Genomic DNA, 23,529 nt, shown 5'->3' on the forward strand with positions numbered 1-23,529 from the left:
TGCATTATTAAACTAATTATATCACAAATATTTTTAATCATTTTAATTATATTGATACAATTCTAATTCTTATTAATAGCATTAACATTGCGGAGGGAGAGAAAGGTTACACTTTGCAGGAAGCTGAAAGGCGAGGTTTAGATCGATTCCCAGAGTTGGCACCAAGGGACTATTCTTTAATCCGCAAAGACATTTCAGGTCCGCCTTTGCCACCACCGCACAGCACTCTGGAGTCGGCGGCGAAGGATTTGGCGGCGTCACGGCCGGCTTGCACTTGAACAACTCTGCAAGTGACGTGTTGCAGAACGATTGCGCCATGCATCCATCAAGCATTGCAAACACACTTAATGCCATTATTGCTACTGCCACCATTGACCATGATGTTTTTGAACCCATCCTTTTTCAATTCTTCTTCTTCTCTCACTTTCAAGTGTGTATGTCAAACACTGCTTCCTGCTTTGCACTTATATAGCCACATAATTCACTGCATCGCCTAAAACCGCCCTTGTTTTTCAGATTGCTTTCCACACATTTCATTATTGTGTATCTCTAAACTTGCTGAATATCTCTTATGGAAGGTATCTTTTATATATTTTATTTAATTCATTTAAATGTATTAATTAATTATTTAATTTAATTAAGATAAATATTAAATTATTTAATATTCTATTTCACTATATTAATTATAATTAATTAATTATATACATTAATTATCTTATTCGATTGAAATAAGTGAATTATTTTGTTTTAATTTGTTTTAATTTTTCGCCTTACGGATTTTGACTAATCAAAGAGAGCACTAACAATAAATGAAATTGCATTTTTGTGTAAGATTCTTACAATATAAAATAAAATTTTAAATATAATAATTTAATTATTGTCATATAATAGATTTTTACAAACACAAGCTCATCAAAAAAATCAATCATGCATGCAACAAATATTATATGACAAGGAGAAGTACAAGAAACAACATTTAGGTATAGAACTTTAGTTTTTACTTGTTAAAAGTAAATAAAGTTTATCTCTTAAGTTAAAATTAATCTTAATTAAAGTAAAATAATATTTACTCAATAATTTCAAAAATATATGATTGAGAATGAGTATAAGTCGTATTATGATAATTTTAAACTGTTTATAATAGATGATGGGAATAAGACCTAATCCAATCATGCACAAGGCGCCATAACTCGAAATTTAAATTTGCTTAAATCTAAACTTAAAGATGATCAATTATTATGTTAAAATGGAGGATCGATCCTCATGTGCTGGAATGCTATATTTTACGCAAATTCAAACTAAAGAATTGATCTCTAGTTTTGAGAATCAATCTTATACGTCCTTGTAGATACAAGATCCTACAAAAAATATATTTTTTAAATTATTTACTCTTTCCACTCACTCTTAATGTTCACGAGTGCATGGAAATCTATAAATAAATGTCTTGATTCTTGTTCGGTATACAACTTTTTTTATGCTATAAGCTTTTATTGTAATCAAATTTTATAATAAATGTCAAAATATTTTTGATAAATATTTGATTGATAGTTTGGGATTACTTATAGTATTTTATTTGTGATTATATACTCTTTTAAAAGAGTTCATTATTTCTAAAGTTCACTATTACATATTGTACAAGATGAGTTTTGTAGCTCTTTTTGTATATAGAAAAATTTAGAGGTTGTTTTTTTTAAGATCATGTTATAAAGAGAGAACGAATTAAGTTTTTATATTGTGTTTAATAGTGTATGTACAATATACTAGACTGAATTATGTCTTAATATCATATTTAGTTTAAAATAAATAGAGATTGAAAAATAAATTTAAATTTTAAAAAGTTAAATTAAAATATTTTTGAAAATAAATATTATTAAAATTTTAATCTCTATTTTTAAAAATTTCAGTCCTATATATTTTTACTTTTTAAAAATATTAAAAAATTAAAATTTTATATTTTAAAACTAAAATTTTAATTTTAATATTTAAATACTAAACACAATATTCAATTTCACTTCTCCAATCCCAAAAAAAAAAAAAAACTGTAGGAGAGTATTGGGGTGTTTTGCAAGATTGAACTCCTGCGTTTTATCTATAAAAGCTGTTGTCAGATTCGATTCAATTCAATATCAAATAAATAAATAAATGGAACAGGTACCACTATCATATTAGGATGTATAAGAGGTGAGATAGATGAAGAGCCTTTAGGATTACAAACCAAACTTCCCTCCCTCCAAAGTACCTCAATAAGTGTAAATGACAACAATAAATCAATCGCTGTCTAATAGTGTAAATGCTCTTACTTAATTCTTTTTTTTTTTTTTTTGTTACCTTGAGTATAATTTGATGAATTAGATCCTGTAGTATTTTTGTGGGATATATATTAAAAATTATTATATTTGACAAAAAAATTTTAATTCAGAGTATTGATTTCTTTACAGATCATTGCATGCGAATGACACTGAATTCAGTGGGATTAGATTGGGATGAATGCATTATATGTACCATGGTTTGGAAACTGTACAACCAACACTTTTTTGGGTTTCCATAATCATTTTTTTGTTGTATTTTGTATTCTTTGATTAATAAGAAAGTAATGAATGCTCTTTTTGCTGCCTAGCATTGTTGTTTTCATTTTCTTCGGAAAAAAAAAAAGAATATTCTGTTTGTTATTTATTTTTTTTAAAAAAAAAAGGTAAGTCTTTTGAAAGTGTTCCTATAATTACTTTTTCTTAATTAATGTACAAGTCTTGTTATATAGATATATTTATTGAGATATGCACTAATTTCATAATCTAAAATTTGATTTAGTTATTTCTTACTACTTGTAATTAGTTTTAAAATATCTCCACAAAATTATTGAAATTTTGATTATTCACTATAGAATTCGCTTACAATAACATTCATCTAGACGTAAAGTTTTTAAAAAATAAATGAAAATTATATATGTTACAAAATTTCTTCTATTTTTCATCAAACAAACAATGAATATGTGTTATCGTGTTTGTATATTTTGTGATGAGTGCTACCGTGTCTTTATTTAATAGATATAGACACTAAATAATAGGTGGTGTGTGTGATAAAATTGTAGACAAATTAAAACATTACAAGTAGATTATATTTTCTACGTCAATAATTAATTCTTTTTATTTTAAATATATATCATATCAATAGTTTTATTAAATCACCCTTATATTTTAATAAAAATAAAAAAAGTATTCAATTATATAAAAAAACTTAAATATTTATTTTTTTATATTGGACAAAAATTACTCTAATTCTTTTTTAATTTAATCAAAATTCAATTAATAACTTTAGTTTTATAATTTTATATTTAAATTAATTTAAAATCAAAATCAAAATACATTTCATTATTCGTTATTCATGTACACTAAAAGATTGCTTCAATTCTAATGAATCTTAATCTAATTTCTTCTACCTCTTCATACAAAGAAGAACTCTGAAAAATTGTTCTTCATCCTTGTATACCAATCTGCTAATAAAAAATAACCTCAGCTCTAATTTCCTATCCGGACAGCAGCAGTCTATCCTCACCCTCTCCCTTCCTTGTAACCTCTCTCTCTCTCTCTCTCTTTTCACGCAATAGCATCACGCACCAGCAGCCGCCTTATCGTTCTCCGTCGTTCTCCTCTCCGTCTGGACAAAGAAGAAGAAGAATCTAATTCCTCCACGTCGTTTCAATTCTTAGGGATTTGACATCGCAGCAGGTTGAGGTGGAGGAGGAGATTGAGAAGGCGGAAGAGGTTGAGGGATTCTACTTAATAACTTTAGTATTTTGTCAAATATGTTTAAATTCATTCTTATTATGTGATTTCTGCTCTTACATGTCGGTCATTCCTATTCCATCTTCCAAAGCAGTTATGATTGAAAAGGCATTCAATTTAGCTGCACAAAAGATGGGATTTAAATTTGTGTCCAAGAATTGTATGTATTAATCTTCTGGTCATATTTTCTGTTTCATTTTTTGTTCTGTCTGCATCTAATTAACCTTTCTTTCTCCTCTTTGTAATTTCTTGGTATTAGTCCTAACTTACTAATGACATGACTTGAGAAATCAATTTCAATTTGTTTATTCTAAAAAATATCTACACTTTGACTCGTTTTAGAGTTTACATTCGTTTTTATGTTCTTTATTGAGACAAAGTTGATAGCGTTTCTGATGAAAGAAATTTTCTGAAGACACAAGTTAATGGGGAGTCAAATTTGTTCTATGCCAAAATTTTAGGAGACACAATTCTGCTGCACCGTGTTGAGGAGAAAGTGAGATTCCCTGTCCAATTTGGACTTAAGGTAGGCACTTAACTGATAGAATACTATGCTAATATAAGAATGAATTACATACTTCTTAATCAATTTTTTTTATTCCAAGAGGACATCAACGATTACCATTGTTTTACTTATAAGGAAAATTACTCTTGTACTCATTAGTTTAAGATTGAAACTTATAAATTTGACTCAGGTTCTGGCGGGATTGCTCAATATGGCAGACAATGCAGGCTGGAGGAATCACAAACATAACAAAAAGGAGGAAAAGAAAATCGTAAAAAATATCAAGAGCCAATTTCAAGAATATGATCCAAACTGTTAATTGTTTATACATGGAAGACTCAATTTTCAGCAGTATCACTTTTAGTCGTAAAGAATATGATTAAATGTCCAATTGCTTTAGGTGCTGAATGCCAAATTAAAAGGTACATATTTATTTTTGTAATCATCAACTTCCTATTTGCTTGATTGTCCGAATCAATTGACTTTATAGATAGGGGGTAAATTTGGTAGTAGAAATCATTTGATAACATTATTAGCATTAATATTGAGAAGGGAGAGAAAGGTAACACTTTGTTACCGTCTTCATATTTTTAGTGCATATGAATGCTAAATAAACATTATTTTAAAGTTTAGTGATGTTTACAAGTACAGATAATTCAATTTTATGACTAAAATCGATATAGATCGATTTTATTAATTTTGGATTTGATGGGTAAACGGATACAATTAAGTTTGATTCGATTAAACTCGACTTCAATTTATTCGGATCACGGAATTTAAAATAATTCGATTAGTCTAATATTAATTAAAAATAATAAATAAAATTTTATAATATATGAGAAAGTCTTAACGCCAGTATTTTTACTAAAATCTAGTCAATATTTAATTATTAACAAAAAAGTGTGTAATCTTACATCCTTAGATATAATTTTATACCATTAAAAATATTAATGAGAATTAATTGATGACTACAAATCAGTGTTATTAAAACCATATTGGACTGGTCAATTCAACTGAAAAACCGGTAAACCGGACCTTCTACCAATCCGGTCTGATGTTTGGACCGCATGAGGTGAAAACCGGTGCGAACCGGTCAAATTTGGAGTGACTTGATTAGAAATCGGTCAAACTCGGTAAAGATCGGTCCGACCGAACCGATTAGTATTTAAATTCTAGCCAATATTTAATCATTAACAAAAGAGTGTATAATCTTATATCATTAGATGTAATCTCATACTATTAAAAATATTAATAATGATTAATTGATAATTACAAATCAGTGTTATTAAAACCGGACCATACCAACCAATTCAATTGAAAAACTGGTGAATCAGACCCTCTACCAATCCGGTCTGATGTTTGGACCGCATAAGAAAAAAAACTGGTCCAATTAGTATTTAAATTTTACCAAAATATTAAAGATGGGATTCAAATCCCTCCTCTTTAGATAAGTAGTGCTATTCACACCCACCAAGCTATGATAACTTTTATTAATATATATGCAAATTATAATATATATACATATCTTTTATCAAATAATTTATTTCTGTCTAATTTATTTTAAATTTAGTTATAAATTCACTTATTTTTAAATTAATTATATTTTTATGTAACAATAATTATAAACTTACTTATTTTTTAATAAATACTTGTAGTATATAAGTGTAATAGATATAAACTAATTAGTAAATTATTAAATTTGAAAATAATAGTTATTTTAATATAAAAATAAAATAAAAAAATTTATGATAGATTAAAAATAATAAAATATTTATTGTTTCTGGTCTATATTATTTTAGAATAGTTTGATATTCTTAAAATATTATTAAAAATATGTATTTTAAATTTTAAGTTTGAATTTCTGACTTTTTTTATTTACATAGTATTGGATCAATCGATTCAACTAGTGACCCACCGGTTAAACCAGTAACCCAATACCTCAATAACCTAATCAGTTCGACCTCAATATCCTACAAATCACAAAATGTACTAATTTCTTAACACTATTGAAAATATATATCTAACTTTATCTTTTAACTTTAAAATTTTTTAAATTAAAATAATTATTTAAGTTTAAATTACTGATGCATTGTATTTATCATTACTTTTACATAGTTATAAGATTTAGAGAATTTTTTATTTTTTTTTAATTTTTAAAATTTTATTTTTAATTGAATATTTAAGTATTTAAATCGTTCCAACTTAAATTTAAGGGGATGCTTCCATAAAGATGCGTAAAACATCTTTTTGTAAAGACGTTTACGTGCCGTATTATAATTGAACGTATTAATGAACCGGTTATTTTTGTATTTCTTAACAAATTAGAATAAAACCAATTTTTTTATATAATAACAATAAACCCAATTTTTTTTAGGGATCTAATTGTATTTTTAAATTTTTAGGAATTTAAATGTCTGCAAAACAAAAAGTCAGAGATATATTTGTCTTTTTATAAAAAAATTTAAAGAGATTCGATTTAGATTGTGTAATTCGATCGGATCAAACTGGATCTAATAATTATAATGCAGACAATTAGATTTATTATTGTTAGTATAATAAATTGATTTTGTTCTGATTTATTAAAAAATAAATTATTAACTGATTTAATAAAGATATATAATAATAATATGATACATAATTACATATAAATATCTTTAAAAAAAAATTAATATTTTATTAAAGTGGTCTCCTAAATTTAATCGATTAAGATTAGATATGATCTACTAAAAAAATCTTAAATTCCAACCAATCAAAATCGATTAACATTTAATGGGTTTGACGGTCTATTTTTTTTTTTTTTTTCTCAAACACGAATATAATCAATCCGACCGGTAAATACTCTTGTTAAAGCCTAAAGAAATTGGAATTTTGACAATAGGATAAAAGAAAATGGAGAAAAGATAGAAAAGAGAAGGGGAGTTAACAAAAGTAATAATCGATTGTTATTACTATATTATTGATTATTGAGTAGTTTGTGTTTACAGATAGCATTAACATTGAGGAGGGAGAGACAGGTTACACTTTGCAGGGAGCTGAAAGGCGAGGTTTAGATCGATCCCCAGAGTTGGCACCAAGGGGCTCTTCTTTAATCCGCAAAGGCATTTCAAGTCCGCCTTTGACACCACCGCGCAGCACTCTGGAGTCGGCGGCGAAGGATTTGGTGGCGTCACGGCCGGCTTGCACTTGAACAACTCTGCAAGTGACGTGTTGCAAAACGATTGCGCCATGCAACCATCAAGCATTGCAACCACACTTAATGCCATTATTGCTAGTGCTACCATTGACCATGATGATTTTGAACCCATCCTTTTCAATTCTTCTTCTCTCTGTTTGAACTTTGAAGTATGTATGTGAAACACTGCTTCCTGCTTTGCACTTATATAGCCGCATAATTCATTGCATCGCCTAAAACCATCCTTGTTTTTCAGATTGCTTTCCACACATTTCATTATTGTGTATCTCTAAACTTGCTGAATATCTCTTATGGAAGGTATTTTTTATTTATTTTATTTCATTCATTTAAATGTATTAATTAATTATTTAATTTAATTAAGATAAATATTAAATTATTTAATATTCTATTTCACTATATTAAGTATAATTAATTAATTACATTAATTATCTTATTCGATTGAAATAAGTGAATTATTTTGTTTTAATTTGTTTTAATTTTTCGTCTTACGGATTTTGACTAATAATTTTAAAAATGTTATATAATTATTATTTATTTAATTTGATTGAAATAAATATCAAATTATTAATATTTATTTTGTTTGATCATATAATTATAACTAATAATAATATTAATTATTTGATACCATTGAAATGAATGAATTGATTTTGTCTTAATTTATATTAAATTTTTTATTTTATGTATTTTAATTATATTTTTTAAAGTGTTATAATTTTTATATGACATATTTATAAGATATTATTTATTTTGTTTTATTAAGCCAAAAAATTATAATTTATTTATTATATGAATTATTTAATTTAATTGATTCAAATATATACAATTTGATTCAATTTATTGTTATGTTAATATTTGAGTCATTGTTTCTCAAAAGACATCAACATAACTGATGAAGTGAGCTGTAGGTCTATTTATACCCGCCCCACTACAACCATATACAAATTTTAGTGAAAACTCAAGTGAAGTGGATTGTACTTGAGTTTTCACAAATAATTTTAAGATGAAATTATCATAGAGTAATAACTGTTACGACAGATTCTGAAATAAAAAAATTGTACAAACAATACAAATCATTTATTATATATTTAATGAAAACTAGAGCTAAGGAGAAAAACATTAAAAGATTTGTAAAAAGAAAAATGGCAGTTTGATAACTTATTTTATGTAAAATCTTAGAGTCTATTTAGAGGGCTATGTTTAATGCGTAAAAAATGCATTGATATTTTATTATTTTTTAACCATAATTTTATTATTGCCAGCATCAAAGAGAGAGCACTAACAATAAATGAAAATGCATTTTTGTGTAAGATTCTTACAATATAAAATAAAATTTTAAATATAATAATTTAATTATTGTCATATAATAGATTTTTACAAACACAAGCTCATCAAAAAATCAATCATGCAACAAATAAATATGCAACAAATATTATATGATAAGGAGAAGTCCAACAAACAACATTTAGGTATAGGACTTTAGTTTTTACTTGTTAAAAATAAATTAAGTTTATCTCTTAAGTTAAAATTAATCTTAATTAAAGTAAAATAATTTTTATTCAATGATTTCAAAAATATACAATTCAGAATGAATATAAATCGTGTTATGATAATCTTAAACTATTTATAATAGATGATGAGAGTAGGACCTAATCCAATCATGCACAAGACGCCATAATTCGAAATTTAAATTTGCTTAAATCTAAACCTAAAGAGGAACGATTACTATATTAAAATGGAGGATCGATCCTCATGTGCTATATGTAGTGCTATATTTTCCGCAAATTTCAAACTAGAGAATTGATCTCTAGTTTTAAGAATCAATCTTATACATTCTTGTAGACACAAAATTCTACAAAAAAACGTATGTTTTAGAATCATTTACTCTTTTTACTCACTCCTAATGTTCATGAGTGCATAGAGATCTATAAATAAGTGTCTTGATCCTTGTTCAGTACACAACTTTTTTTTATGCTATAAGCTTCATTGTAATCAAATTTTATAAGTGTCAAAATATTTTTGATAAATATTTGATTGATAGTTTGGGATTATTTATAGTACTTTATTTGTGACTATATACTCTTTTAAGAGAATTCATTATTTCTGAAGTTCACTATTACATACATATTGTAGAAGATGAGTTTTGTAGTTCCTTTTGTGTACAGAGAGATTTAGAGGTTGTTTTCTTTAAAGATCATATTGTAAAGAGAGACTGAATTAAGTTTTTATATTATGTTTAGTGTACAATATACTAGACTAAATTATATCGTAATATCGTATTTAGTTTAAGATAAATAGAGATTGAAAAGTAAATTTAAAATTTAAAAAGTTAAATTAAAATATTTTTGAAAATAAATATTATTAAAATTTTAATCACTATTCTTAAAATTTTTAGTTCTATGTGTTCTTATTTTTTGAAGGTACTAAAAGATTAAAATTTTATATTTCAAGACTAAAATTTTAATTTCAATATCTAAATACTAAACACAATATTCAATTTCAGTTCTTCAATCCAAAAAAAAACGTAGGAGAGTATTGCGGTGTTTGCAAGATTGAAGTCCTGCATTTTATCTATGAAAGCTGAGAAGTGAATCTTTTTCAGTAAAATAAAATTAGATGATATCTAATATTTAATATTTAATGTCACTCTTTATTGTTCTCTTTCCATGAAAGCTGTTGTCAGATTAAATTTAATTCAATATCAAATAAATAAATAAATGGAACAGGTACCACTATCATATTAGCTAGGATGTATAAGAGGTGAGATAGATCCGCCTTTAGGATTACAAACCAAACTTCCCTCCCTCTAAAGTACCTCAAGAAGTGTAAATGACAACAATAAATCAATCCCTATCTAATAGTGTAAATGCTGTTACTTAATTTTTTTTCTTGGTTATCTTGAGTATAATTTGATGATTTAGATACTGTAGAATTTTTGTGGGATATATATTAAAATTTATTATATTTGACAAAACTTTTTTAATTGAGAGTATTGATTTCTTTACAGATCATTGCATGCGAATGACACTGAACTCAGTGGGATTAGATTGGGATGAATGCATTATATGTATCATGGTTTGGAAAGTGTACAGCCGACACTTTTTTGGGTTTCCATAACCATTTTTTTGTTGTTTTTTGTATTCTTTGATTAATAAGAAATTAATGAATGCTCTTTTTGCTGCCTAGCATTGTTGTTTTCATTTTCTTTGGAAAAAAAATGTGTTGGTTATTTATTTTTTAGAAAGAAAAAGGCAAGTCTTTTGAAAGTGTCCCTATACTTACGTTTTCTTAAATAATGTACAAGTCTTGTTATATAAATATATTTATTGAGATATACACAAATTTCATAATCTAAATTTTGATTTAGTTATTTTTTATTTGTAATTATTTTTAAAATATCTCCATAAAAAATATTGAAATTTTGATTATTCACTATAAAATTCGTTTACAATAACATTCGTCTAGACGTAAAGTTTTTAAAAAATAAAAAAAAATTATATATGTTACAGCATTTCTTTTATTTCTTATCAAACAAACAATGGATATGTGCTATCGTGTTGTATCTTTGGTGACACAATACTATTGTGTCCGTTTTCAGTAAATATAGACACTAAATAATACTATCTTAAAACCTAACTAAAACTGGACTTATAACAAGGAAGTCATTAAAATAAAAACGCTTAAAATATTATTTTTTAAAGATATTTTTTAGTAATTAAAATTTAATATATATAATTAATTTTATTATATTATTTTTGTCAAAATTAAATTAGATAAATTAATTTAAATATTTTGAATCGGTCTAAATTAATATTTTTTTTATAAAAAATAATTACAATATCTCTATTATAAAAAATTACTAAAATATTTTTATATATATAAAAAAATATTTTAATTATTTTTTATAATATATATATAAAAATATTACGGTCAATTTTTTCATAATAAGATTATTGTAGTTATTTTTTTATTAAAAAATATTAATTTAGATTAATTTAAGATTTAGTTTCTACCAATTTTTTTTAAAAATTAATTTGTCTAATTTAATTTTAACAAAAATAATATAGTTTAATCGATTATACATATTAAATTTTAATTATTAAAAAATATTTTTTTAAAATAATATTTTAAATATTTTTATTTAAGTGACTCGTTTATGACAATAAGACGAATGAAAAGAAAGATCAGAAAAAGAAGAAAGGGGCGGGGGGATTGAGAGAGAAAAAGGAAATTAATGAAAGCAATAATCTATTGTTATGACTGTATTATTGCATAGTTAAATTTACAGATAGAGAGCAGATTTGGTAGTAATAATGATTTGATAGGATTACTACAATAAACATTCAAAAGGGTGAGGAAGGTGACACTTTTCAGGGAGCTGCATGGCGAGATCTGGATCAATCCCCAACGATGGCAACAATGGAGAATTCTTGAATGAGCAAAGGCATTTCAACAAGCCCGCCTTTGACAGCACCGAGCAGCACACTTCCGAAGGCGGCAGAGGATTTGGCAGTGTCACGGCCGGCTTGCACGGCAACAAATCTTCAACTAACACGTTGCATATCGACGGCAGCTGCGCCATGCAACCATGAAGCACTGCAACCAAAGTTAACGCCATTATTGATAGTGCCACCATTGATGATATCCTCATCTTCTGATCTTCTTTTCTCACTCAGTTTGAAGTGTGTATGTCAAACACTGCTGATGCTTTGCAGTTATATCGGCCCAGAATTGATTGCAGTCGTTGTCTTTGGCATTGCTTTACGCACATTTTCAGTGTCGTATCTCTAATCATGGCGTCATTATTTATTTATTGTTTCCTTGTGTATCTTTCTGCATCATATACTTTCGTAGTGTCACTTTCTTTTTTACGAATAATAATGAAATATTACATTAATTCTTCAGATAAGAAATAAAGATACATTATATCTGCTCTGATACCAAACAAATTATTGTTAGTTTATAATTTTACTTGTTGGTTATTGTCCGAGAGGATTAATGAAGATTAGTTTGGATGTTGATTCTAAAGTTGTCGTCAATTTGTGCCAGGAGAACATGTGAATCTCAATTCTCAACATAGCTAGTAACCACCTTTTAGTGGATGGTAGTTATTAAATCTCTTCTTGCAATAATAAATTGGAATGTTCAACTTTATTTTAAATAGATTATATAAAATCTCAACAAGAGAATATAAGAGTTTATATGTATTAATTTATTCTTTACTCAATTTTATTATAAAGGTAGTAGAAAAGAAAAGAAAAATGTGAAGAAGCGGAGGACAAAAATTGAGGGTGAGAATGAAGGGAATTAACGAAAGCAATAATCCATTGTTATTTCTGTATTATTGAATAGTTAAGTTTACAGATAGGGGGTAGATTTGGTAGTAGTAGTAATCATTTGATAGCATTATTAGCATTAACATTGAGAAGGGAGAGAAAGGTGACACTTTGCTACCGTGTTCATATTTTTAGTTCATATGAATGCTAAATAAACACTATTTTAAAGTTTAGTGATGTTTACAGGTACAGATAGTTCAATTTTCTGATTAAAATTGATATAGATCGATTATATTAATTTTGAATTTGATGGATAATAGGATACAATCAAGTTTAATCCGTTTAAACTCGACTTTAATTGATTCGAAAAGCAGAACTCGAAATAATTCTATTAGTCTAATACTAATTATAGAAGTGAGAAAGCATCTGTTATGTTGAACATAAATCAATTGGAGAAAAACATAATTTTCAACTCTATTAAAGATGGCTAATTCATGAATTAAGAAACTAAATTGGGAAAAGAAAATGTAAAAACTTCATGTTACAGGGATGAAAGTTTAATCTATGAAATTATTGTGCGTTGCCTAATTTTAGACTAACGATAATGCAGAGAAAACCTGAGAGCAGAAAGTTGACAGTTTTCAAGAACTTTTACACTGACATGAAATATATAGACGAGGTTGCAAATGGAGCAAGAGCCAATGCACTGAAGGTAGACGAAATCAGAAAGACAGGAAAGCTTCCAGGGATATGCTTCTAAGACCACCAGTTATGTAACATTTATTTTACTGTTCTGTATATACCCTTAGTTCTCATTTTCACCAAAACTGGAAGAACAAAAGTCGCAAACTTGAACAGATACCTGAGCCTCATCTCTAATGAATTGCTTCAAGATTTACTTGCATTATTGGTTTAAGGTTTTGGTACAAAGCAATATTATATGAATTACCTTTGTGTAAACCTCTCTTATTCACCTTCGTCTTTTGGTATTAAAGTTATATTGGTAAATAAAAAAGATAAAAAAAAATTATACCATAAAAAAAAAAGATGTGCAGAAAGAGGTGTGCACAAAAAATCCTGCAAATATATATGTTTTTTTCCAAATTAGACTTGCACTTATGATACTACATGAAACATTATTTGTACAAGCAATCACATATCCTTGATCATTTAACTCTTGAAGTCTCAGCGCTAGCACTTTGTAGTTTGTAGAACATTTAGTCATTCCTTGTCCAAAATTAAAAGGAGAAAACAAAATTTCCCAATTACAACTGCCAAAAAATAAAGTTCCTCTCAAGATTCTGGCTAAAGTTGACTACAAAAAAATAACCAAAATAACATGATATAACCTTAGAAATAACAAAGAAATTACCACGAGGAAGAACAAGCAATCCAAAGGTAGAGTAAATTTGCAGAAGTTAGATTTGACATGCTGCGGGCGTCTGTCGAAGCAAGGCTACATTTCAAGAGGTTATATTTCTTACTAGCTTGTGCATCATTGGGCATGCAAAGTACAATACGAGGAATGATGGGATAGCAAAAAGAATAGTGACAAGCAAGTACAGGACTAAAATAATGGCACTGCACGGAACTGCGAAAAATGCAATCAGAAGGAAAGTGATGACCAATGGGAACTTGGACGTGAAGTGAATGAAGAAATCCAGAGATTTGTTAAGGGAAAAAGGGTGTCTGTGTCTGCCCCGACCACCAACAATGTTAGGTTCCTGCCTTCCAGTGTAATTACATAATGAAGCCCTAATGAGGTTAGAATTAGTAGCTTGGTTTTCCAGAATGTAGCTCTTTGGAGTCCAAACTGGTTGGCTGTCCATGCAGGTGGAAACGAGCCTTTGCCTATCACCATTCATGCTCTCAACCATCCAAAGAAGGAAGTAATTCTTGCAAGGAAATTTGAGATTTCCATTATAAATCAAACGGAATGATAACAGGTGGCACCATGGACATGAAATGAAGAACGGAATCTTGATTTGTTGAGAAGGAAACGTCACCACAGCCCACTGAAGTCCTAGTACACAGTTCTTACAGAGACTGTGACCACACCATAAGACATAAGGCACATTCTCAACTATGTTGAAGGATTCCCAGCATATGGGGCATTCTAGTCCTTCGTCTCTGCTGGCATTAGAGCAGGACTCATCATCAGAGCATTCTGCTGAAACTGCACAAGTATGACTTGACACACTTGGGATTCTTTTCACTCTAATGTTCGAAAGAGCATTTGATGCAAAAGCCCACATCATTAAAGAGGAATGGATTTGCAATGGAAAATCATAAATCACTGAAATATCAGTATATAAACCATTGTCCAGCAAAAGAATAGCCTTTCCATGAAACTGAACCTTATCAGTTACTCTTCAAAATCTACACCCAAAAACAACAGATATCTTATATTTTATATGATAACTCAGACAAAAATAAAATAAACAATCAAGGTGATTTTAATATGTAAATGCGATCATAGGTAAATGCATAAAGAGAAACTAACATATTCTGCATCAACTGAACTGTGCATCCAATGTAGCCAATCTAGTAAAATCATCAATAGAACTGTTAAGTTTCGGTGTAGATCACACAATTTTTCGCACTATGACGGGGCATTGTTACTTCACAGACAAGAAAATATAAAATGTGGCCAAAATAATTGTGATGCAATCGTTGGATCAACCATTCCAGTGAAGTATAACCCAGAAGGAAACATGATTAAACTTATTATGAAATTTCATCAAACAAGACAAGATGTTCACCAAAGAGAATTGTATAAATAGCAACAAGGACACTGCAAAGCATACACCTTAAAAACAAGTTGAAGTAAACTAGATGAACAAAATTGAAAAATCCTGGGTGAATCATACTAACTGTCTGCTGGGTAGGCTAACCTGATGCAAGTAATAATGAAACAAACTACTGTTTTCTCCCTTCAATTCTAGTGAAACTTTGGATATATTTGCTTGTTTAACATGTTGATTGGAAACCTCAAGAGTTGGCAAACTTTCTATTTTCTTCTTCTGTCTTCTCTTCCCTCTTTTTATCCCATTTTTGTATAATTATATATATACGAATGCACTTACACAATTATTAAGTTACCCTACCTACATTACAATTTCCAATAACACAATCCCCAATTCCCCATGATTTGATCAACAGATTTCACAGAACATACATCAATTTCATATCTAAAGCATAATTAATAAGCCAAAGTGACTTACAATGAGGAAACTCAAGAAACCTAGCACATGCAATGTCAATACATATGGATAATATTTTTTGTCTCTCACAAAAATAAAGATCAATACACGAATTAAGATTCGACGAAAACAAAGTCGATATTAAATTATATTCTAGCACCTCCACCAAACTAATCGAACACAGAAAGCAGAAAATTTGGAGAGAATTTAGAGTAAAATAAAAGAGAAGGCAAAATGTTACCGGTGGAGGATACAATAACAGGATTTGGGAATGAATCGGAAAGGGTGGAATATGTAAGCACGGATCGAAGAAGATCGCACTATTAGGTTTCTTTCCAGCTGAATTGTGAATTTGTGACGTTGTTAATGGGATGAAGTGCAGAGAGCAAAGACGAGGACGGAGACGAAGGAAGGTGGGTTCGTACGGTATATATATGTGTGCAGAGAGGAAGACATGAAACGGTGTCGTTAGAGGATTGTCTTAGTTAGTTATAGGCTCCAAGGCTGGCTTTTCCTAATTGGACACAACTCAGTAACTGACAGACAAACTAACATGGAACATGATCATTGAACAGAGCAAGCCGGTCAATTCTCCGTTCTATACGGATTCATGAAAGTCTCCATTTTTTCTTTCTATTTTTTCATTATTTGTTTATTTTGTGTACAAAAATTTGAATTGCATTCCTATAAGGGCTAATGTTCAACCTGTATAGAAGCATTTCTTTAAGGGCCAATATTCATACGCCACAAATGGATTTTGGGAGGCTCACCTTTAGGGCTGCACACGGATCGGATCGGATCGGATATGGCCTAAAATTCTATCCGATCCGCACTGCATTCATCGGATCGGATCGGATACGATATCCGCAATTTTTTAGGCCGGATCCGATCCGATCCGATCCGCATAATTGCGGATCGGATCGGATCGGATATCAGGTATATCCGCATAATTAAAAAAATTTATTTTAAGATTTTGTTTGGCCTTTTTACAAAAAAATATCCAAAAAATTTATTTTTTATCTGTTTAAGCCTATTTACTCTTAGAATATTATCAATAATAGTTCTTTTGAATAACAAAAACAAAATAATAACACAAGATTTAAATTTAATTATTCTAAGTTGAAGTACAACATAAAAAATTAAAAACAAAATATCATAAAATTCATAAAATAACATACTAAAATTCATATCACATTAGGGTTTACTGTCTTAAACTATGTTATTTATATGTGATGTGCGGATATGCGGATTTGCGGATCGGATTCACGGATATCACTGCCGAATCCGCAATCCGATCCGACCATAGTGCGGATCGGATCCAATCCGATCCGATGACTCTGCGGATCGGATAATATCCGCAAAATTCGGATTGGATGCGGATAATTACCGCGGATATGCGGATATTATCCGATCCATGTGCAGCCCTACTCACCTTGGCGTGTGACATATAATTAAAAAAAATAAATGAAATCTAATCATATATAAAAGAAAAAGTACGAAGAGTCAATTGAATATTTGTATAATGTGTACAATGGAGATTTATCGAGTATTAAAGATATAATTATTAGTGTTATCTTTTTCCATCAGTTGAAGCTTTTGGAGTGAGTGATATCATGACATAGTATTAGAGCATAGAAATGTTCATTTTGTAATTCAATAACTCATTATATACATTGTACAAATAGTCCATTATCTCCTAGCGAAACTCCATATAAAAAAGTCTTAAGGCAACACTTGTATTAAAATCTACTTAGTATTTAATTATTAAGAAAAGAGTGTAAAGTCTTAAGGCAACACTTGTATTAAAATTTACTCGGTATTTAATTATTAAGAAAAAAATAAAATCTCACACTATTAAATGTAATCTTATATCATTAAAAATATTAATAAGAACTAATTAATGACTACAAATTTCAAAATATATTAACCTTCAAACATTATATATCCAACTTTATCTTTTAACTCTAATTTTTTTTTAAATTAAGATAATTATTTAAGTTTAAATTGCTGATGCATTATTTTTTATTATTATTTTTACATAATTATATATATTTTTAAAAAATTAATATTTTTTGAATTTATTAAATTTTATTTTCAATCAAATATTCAATTATCTGAATCGTTCTAACTCAAATTTAATCGATTTAGATTAGTTTTGATCTAATAACAAAAATCTTAAATTCGAACTAATTAAAATCGAATCGGTTTGACGGTAATTTTTTTTGTGAAAACTCAGGTGAAGTCGATTTTATGTGAAGTTGATATTTCAGAATCGTTAGATGAAAATTTAGTTAAATCAATCAAATCATCTAACGGCTCTGAGATATCAACTTCACGTGAAGTCAAGTGCAGCTGAGTTTTTACCTTCTCAAATACGAATGAATCGGACATTCGGACCCGTAAATACTCTTATTAAAGCCTAACTAAAATTGGAATTTTGACAATAGGATTAAAAAAAACGGAGGGGGAGGTTGAGGGTGAAAACTGAAAAGGGAGTTAACGAAAGTAATAATCGATTGTTATTACTGTATTATTGATTATTGAGTAGTTTGTGTTTACATTAACATTGAGGAGGGAGAGTCAGGTTACACTTTGCAGGGATTTGAAAGGCGAGGTTTAGATCGATCCCCAGAGTTGGCACCAAGGGATTATTCTTTAATCCGCAAAGACATTGCAGGTCCGCCTTTGCCACCACCGCGCAGCACTCTGGCGTTGGCGGCGAAGGATTTGGCGGCGTCACGGCCGGCTTGCACTTGAACAACTCTGGAAGTGACGTGTTGCAGAAGGATTGCGCCACGCAACCATCAAGCATTGCAACCACACTTAATGCCATTATTGCTACTGCCACCATTGACGGTGATGATTTTGAACCCATCTTTTTCAATTCTTCTTCTTCTTCTCTCACTTTCAAGTCTGTATGTCAAACACTACTTCCTGCTTTGCACTTATATAGCCGCATAATTCACTGCATCGTCCAAAACCGTTTCTGTTTTTTAGATTGAAACGTTTCATTGTGTATCTCTAAACATGGCAGCATTATATCTTGTTTCCTTGTGTATCTTTCTGCACATTATTTCCGCAGTGTCACTTTCTTTTTTACGAATAATAATGAAATATTACATTAATTATTCGGATAAGAAGAATGCGTTAGATTTGCTCTAATAAGAAACAAATCAATGGTAGTTTATAATTTTACTTGTTGGTTATCAGAGAGGATTAGTGAAGATCATTTTGGATTTTGATTCTAAAATTGTCATCAATTTGTGCGAGAGAGAACATGTGAATCTCAGCATACTAATCACCTTATTAAATATCTTCTTGCAATAAATTATTGGAGTATTCAAGAGATATCGAGAAAGAAATATTTGCTTTGATGGAGTGGCAAATTATTGATACTTAGACTACTAGTTTTATCATTTTCTGGTCTGTTTTCAATTTTAAGATGACTTAATTATTAGAGATCACGAGAAAGATTAACGACTAACAATATTTATTAAATTTAATTTTAAAAGATATTTGTTTCAAATAAATTATAAAAAATTTCAACAAGAGAATGTAAGAATTTTTATATGTATTAATTTATTTCTTATTCAGTTTTATTATAAACGTAGTAGAAAAAATTCAACAAAAAAGCTGATATTTTTCTATACTGCGGAAAGTTATGTGAATAATCTCTAAAGGTAAAGGATTACTGCCTTTGGTGTTATATAGTCCGAATTGAAGGTTGTCATCTTCTAAAATTTAGAAAACAAGAAAAATGGATGGTTTGTTTGTAATGAACGAAAATGATGAAAGTGAGATGAGAGTAATTGGAGGAGAGACGCGACCATGGGAGAGAAATTAAAATCAGTAAGTCCGAGTTTCAAAAAAAAAAAAAAAAAAACAAAACAAAATGCACGATCTGATTTGCATTCATAATTATATATTTAAAATAATATTTATTAATCATTTGTATTATCTAAGTCCATGTAGCACACAAGTCTGATTGTAATTTTTTCTTAATTATTCTATAGATATATTTGGATATGTCTAAAATGAGTACAATAATTATATATTCATTGAATGTGTCATATTTATATAGATTATTAAATTTTATTAAATGAAAATCAAAGGTTAATATAAAACAAGAATATTGATAAATTCTAATAAATACAGAATATCTTAATACATAAATAAATATTGTAAATGATAATACTTTAATACACAATACTTTAAATAGCAACAAATCTTTTATTTTTAAATAATTAAATATAAATATATAAATACAAAATATGTGAGTATTTTTTATTCATTAAGATATTAAGTATTATGCAAAATTTTTTTTATAATATTAAAAAATTATATTAAATTGATATTTTAAACTATAACATAAAAATATAAAATAATTAAAATTTTATTTTATAATACTTGACAAATAATTAAATTAGTATATTCAAAATTTATTAACTAACTATTTTGTTAAAAATATTATTATATAATATAATTTTTCATAAAAATATTTTAAAAATAAAATTTATTTAAAATATTATATATAATACATAAAAATATTAATTTTTTTAATTTTTTTCACTTTTTTTAGAAAAACAGAATAAAAAATATAATTCTAAATACATGCCTATCACATTATATATTTACTTATATTTATAAGATCTAAATTAATCAAACTTACGCAATTATAAATATAAAATATATAAATACAAAAAATATAAATATTTTTTATTCATTAAAATTAATGATTATGCCACAAATTTTTTATAATATTAAAAAATTATATTAAAATAATATTTTAAACTGTAACATACAAATATAAAATAATTAAATTTTATTTATATTATTTCATAAATAATTAAATTATTATATTCAATAATTATTAACTAACTACTTTTATTATAATATAATCTTTTATTGAATATTTGTCAAAATATAGTTTAACTAAAATATATAATATAATACATGAAAATATTATATTTTTTATCTTTTTCAGAAAAACTGGATAAATAATATGTATCAACTATTTATATGTATCATATGTGTATGTAACAGTATGTAATAGTGACTGATTTAAGATTGGTATATATATATTTTTATTTTTTAGACTTTTTAATATATATGTCACCTCATAATTTTTTTTTCTAATCTTTTTTATTCATATTTATTTTGTGGTAATATTAAGTAGATTTGATTTAAATTTATTTTTTAAATTTAATATTTATAGTTTCATATATAATATTTATAATTATATATTTATAATAATATCATATTTTATTTTTTATTATTTCTAAATATTTTTTATTTTTTAGTCAAATTTTTTAATATTTTTTAATAGTGGAGGTAATTCATACCCAAATAAATTTCATGTACAGTTTCAATAGTTAAGTATATGAGAGTTATATTTTGTTGAGTTTAAAATTAGTCCAAATGGACAATAGCTTAAAGCTAAGATAATTAGATAAACAATTTAAAACTCTTAAGACATGACTTAACATGAAGAATTCTATATTATTTGAATAAAATTTATAAAACAAAATAAATTATTATGAATTATTTTATTACTCCTTGCGTGTATTATTAACACCTAATAATCCTTTAAAGTTCAAATGCTAGAGATATGGGTAAGTTTAGAATATAATACCACAATATTTTCACTTTTATTTAAAATAAAAGAATTCTAACTTATTTTAAGTTATTCTAATCTGTATGTTCTTGGAAATTATCGCACATGAATATAATATTTTTGTTTGATTCGGGTTTTAAATTTTGGAAAAGCATATGGAACAACTCTGAACTAACAAAAAATAGAACAACTAAATTAATTATAATTATTAATAATTAATTTTAAATTTTTTAAATTCAAAATTTAAAAAATTTAAAACTAATTAAATAAATCTAATTAAAGTTTATTAAAATCTTTTTTTTTCATATTAATCTACCAACCTCCAACAACTACACACATTTATCAAAAATCGTTCGTTGTCTCCCATCTTCATCAACACCTTTGTCATCACGACAAATCTTTGTTGTCCTAAAAAATGAGTACATAGAATTTTTGAATGACGACGAAATGCTTATCGTATGTGAGATTTGTGCAGAAACCGAAGAGACTGATCAAATGTTCAAGAACAAAAACTGTAGTCACTCCTTCTGCTCTGATTGTGTCACCAAGTACGTGGCCACAAAGATCTAAGAGAGCTTAACGCTTGTTCCTTGCCCCGGATTGAACTGCAAGGACATGTTGGAGTTTGATTCCTGCAAGCCTATGCTCCCAAAAGAGGTTCTTGGTAGGAACTGTTTTTTGAACAATTATAGAAATATAAAAAATATTTATTTAATATAAAAAAAATATTCAATTTTCATAATTTAAAATATTAGTTATTAAATATTTCATTACATTTAAATTAAGAGGAGATATGTTCAGTAGTATTGTAACGTGAATCACAGAAATTGATTCAATTAGTTTCTGTCTCTTCACTCTCCTTCTTTCTCTAAATGCCTAAAACATGATAAATAAAAAAAATAGATTCAAAATCATCTAATTTACAAAGAAAAGAAACAGCCTAATGCCTATTGCCTAATATAAACACCATCCACATAAAGATTTTAAATTCACCTAAATTTTATATTATTATCATAATTATTGACATTTTATTCCTAACATAAAGCATAAATACTTATTATTTTTATGTAAGGATAGAATATAAGTTAGCTTCTAAAAATATATTATAAAGCAAAGATAACTGTAATTTATTTTTGAAAATATTTAAAATAACTTTGGACAATTTATAATATTAAACAGACGAGTTTGATATGTAAAATTTTCTCACAAAATATTTTCAATTTTTTTAACCTTAAACCAAGCACACTGATAATTTAATATCATCACCATCTTAAAAATAAAACGGATTGATTATTTATATTATTTATAAAAAGTTTATATTTTTGTATATTATATATAATATTTTAAATAAATTATATTTTAAAAATATTTTGATGAAAAATTATATTATATAATAATATTTTTAACAAAAATAGTTAGTTAATAAATTTTAAATATAATAATTTAATTATTTGTCAAGTAATATAAAATAAATTTTAATTATTTTATATTTTTATGTTACAGTTTAAAATATTATTTTAATATAACTTTTAATATTATAAAAAAAATTTGTATAATAATTAATCTTAATAAATAAAAAATATTTATATTTTTTGTATTTATATGTTTTATATTAATTATTTAAGAATAAAAGATTTTGTTGTCATTTAAAGTACTGTGCATTAAATTATTATTATTTAAAATATTTATTTATGTACTAAAATATTATATATTTATTAGAATCCATCAATGCTCTTTTTTTATATTAGTCTTTAATTTTTATCTAATAAAATTTAAATGTCTATATAAATGTGACACATCCAATAAATACATAATTATTGTGTTAATTATTTTAGACATATCCAAAATATTTATTGAGATATGCACTAATTCATTATCCAAAATTTGGTTTAGTCATTTGTAGTTAATTGAGAAATTTCGTCCCCATAAATTTCTTTGAAATTTTTATAATTGTCACTA

General features: G+C 27.0%; 3 protein-coding genes across 5 annotated transcripts; all 3 read right to left on the reverse strand.

The window, feature by feature from the left end:
* Positions 1-7,277: 7,277 nt before the first annotated feature.
* LOC130950334 (putative lipid-transfer protein DIR1) lies at positions 7,278-7,736 on the reverse strand. Its single transcript, XM_057878840.1, has one exon. The coding sequence runs from the start codon at positions 7,734-7,736 to the stop codon at positions 7,278-7,280; it is 459 nt and encodes a 152-aa protein (XP_057734823.1).
* A 6,080-nt stretch (positions 7,737-13,816) lies between these two features.
* LOC130948060 (uncharacterized) lies at positions 13,817-16,490 on the reverse strand. 3 transcript variants are annotated; one of them, XR_009072916.1, is made up of 3 exons: positions 16,198-16,489; positions 14,126-15,132; positions 13,817-14,024 (listed from the first exon to the last, which is right to left on the reverse strand). XR_009072916.1 is itself a non-coding variant. In XM_057876767.1 (3 exons), exon 3 carries the CDS (start codon positions 15,009-15,011, stop codon positions 14,217-14,219), a length of 795 nt encoding a protein of 264 aa, XP_057732750.1. In that variant the 5' UTR covers positions 15,012-15,132; positions 15,257-15,297; positions 16,198-16,490; the 3' UTR covers positions 13,837-14,216. The 3 variants fall into 3 exon arrangements, 2 of the variants coding, with proteins under 2 accessions (XP_057732750.1, XP_057732749.1); XM_057876767.1 differs by adding an exon at positions 15,257-15,297 and having other exon boundaries at positions 13,837-15,132; positions 16,198-16,490; XM_057876766.1 differs by having other exon boundaries at positions 13,837-15,132.
* A 2,026-nt stretch (positions 16,491-18,516) lies between these two features.
* On the reverse strand, positions 18,517-18,831 carry LOC130950335 (putative lipid-transfer protein DIR1). The gene has a single exon (XM_057878841.1). The coding sequence runs from the start codon at positions 18,829-18,831 to the stop codon at positions 18,517-18,519; it is 315 nt and encodes a 104-aa protein (XP_057734824.1).
* Between the last annotated feature and the right edge of the window lie 4,698 nt (positions 18,832-23,529).

Source organism: Arachis stenosperma, chromosome 9 (assembly GCF_014773155.1).
Source record: "Arachis stenosperma cultivar V10309 chromosome 9, arast.V10309.gnm1.PFL2, whole genome shotgun sequence".
In the NCBI taxonomy this organism is placed as follows: Eukaryota; Viridiplantae; Streptophyta; class Magnoliopsida; order Fabales; family Fabaceae; genus Arachis; species Arachis stenosperma.

What these genes read in the sequence shown, in the direction of transcription:
- LOC130948060 (XM_057876767.1), bottom strand. Translation starts at nt 15,011, where the DNA reads ATGATGTGGGCTTTTGCATCAAATGCTCTTTCGAACATTAGAGTGAAA.
- LOC130950335 (XM_057878841.1), bottom strand. Translation starts at nt 18,831, where the DNA reads ATGGGTTCAAAATCATCACCGTCAATGGTGGCAGTAGCAATAATGGCA.
- LOC130950334 (XM_057878840.1), bottom strand. Translation starts at nt 7,736, where the DNA reads ATGAAATGTGTGGAAAGCAATCTGAAAAACAAGGATGGTTTTAGGCGA.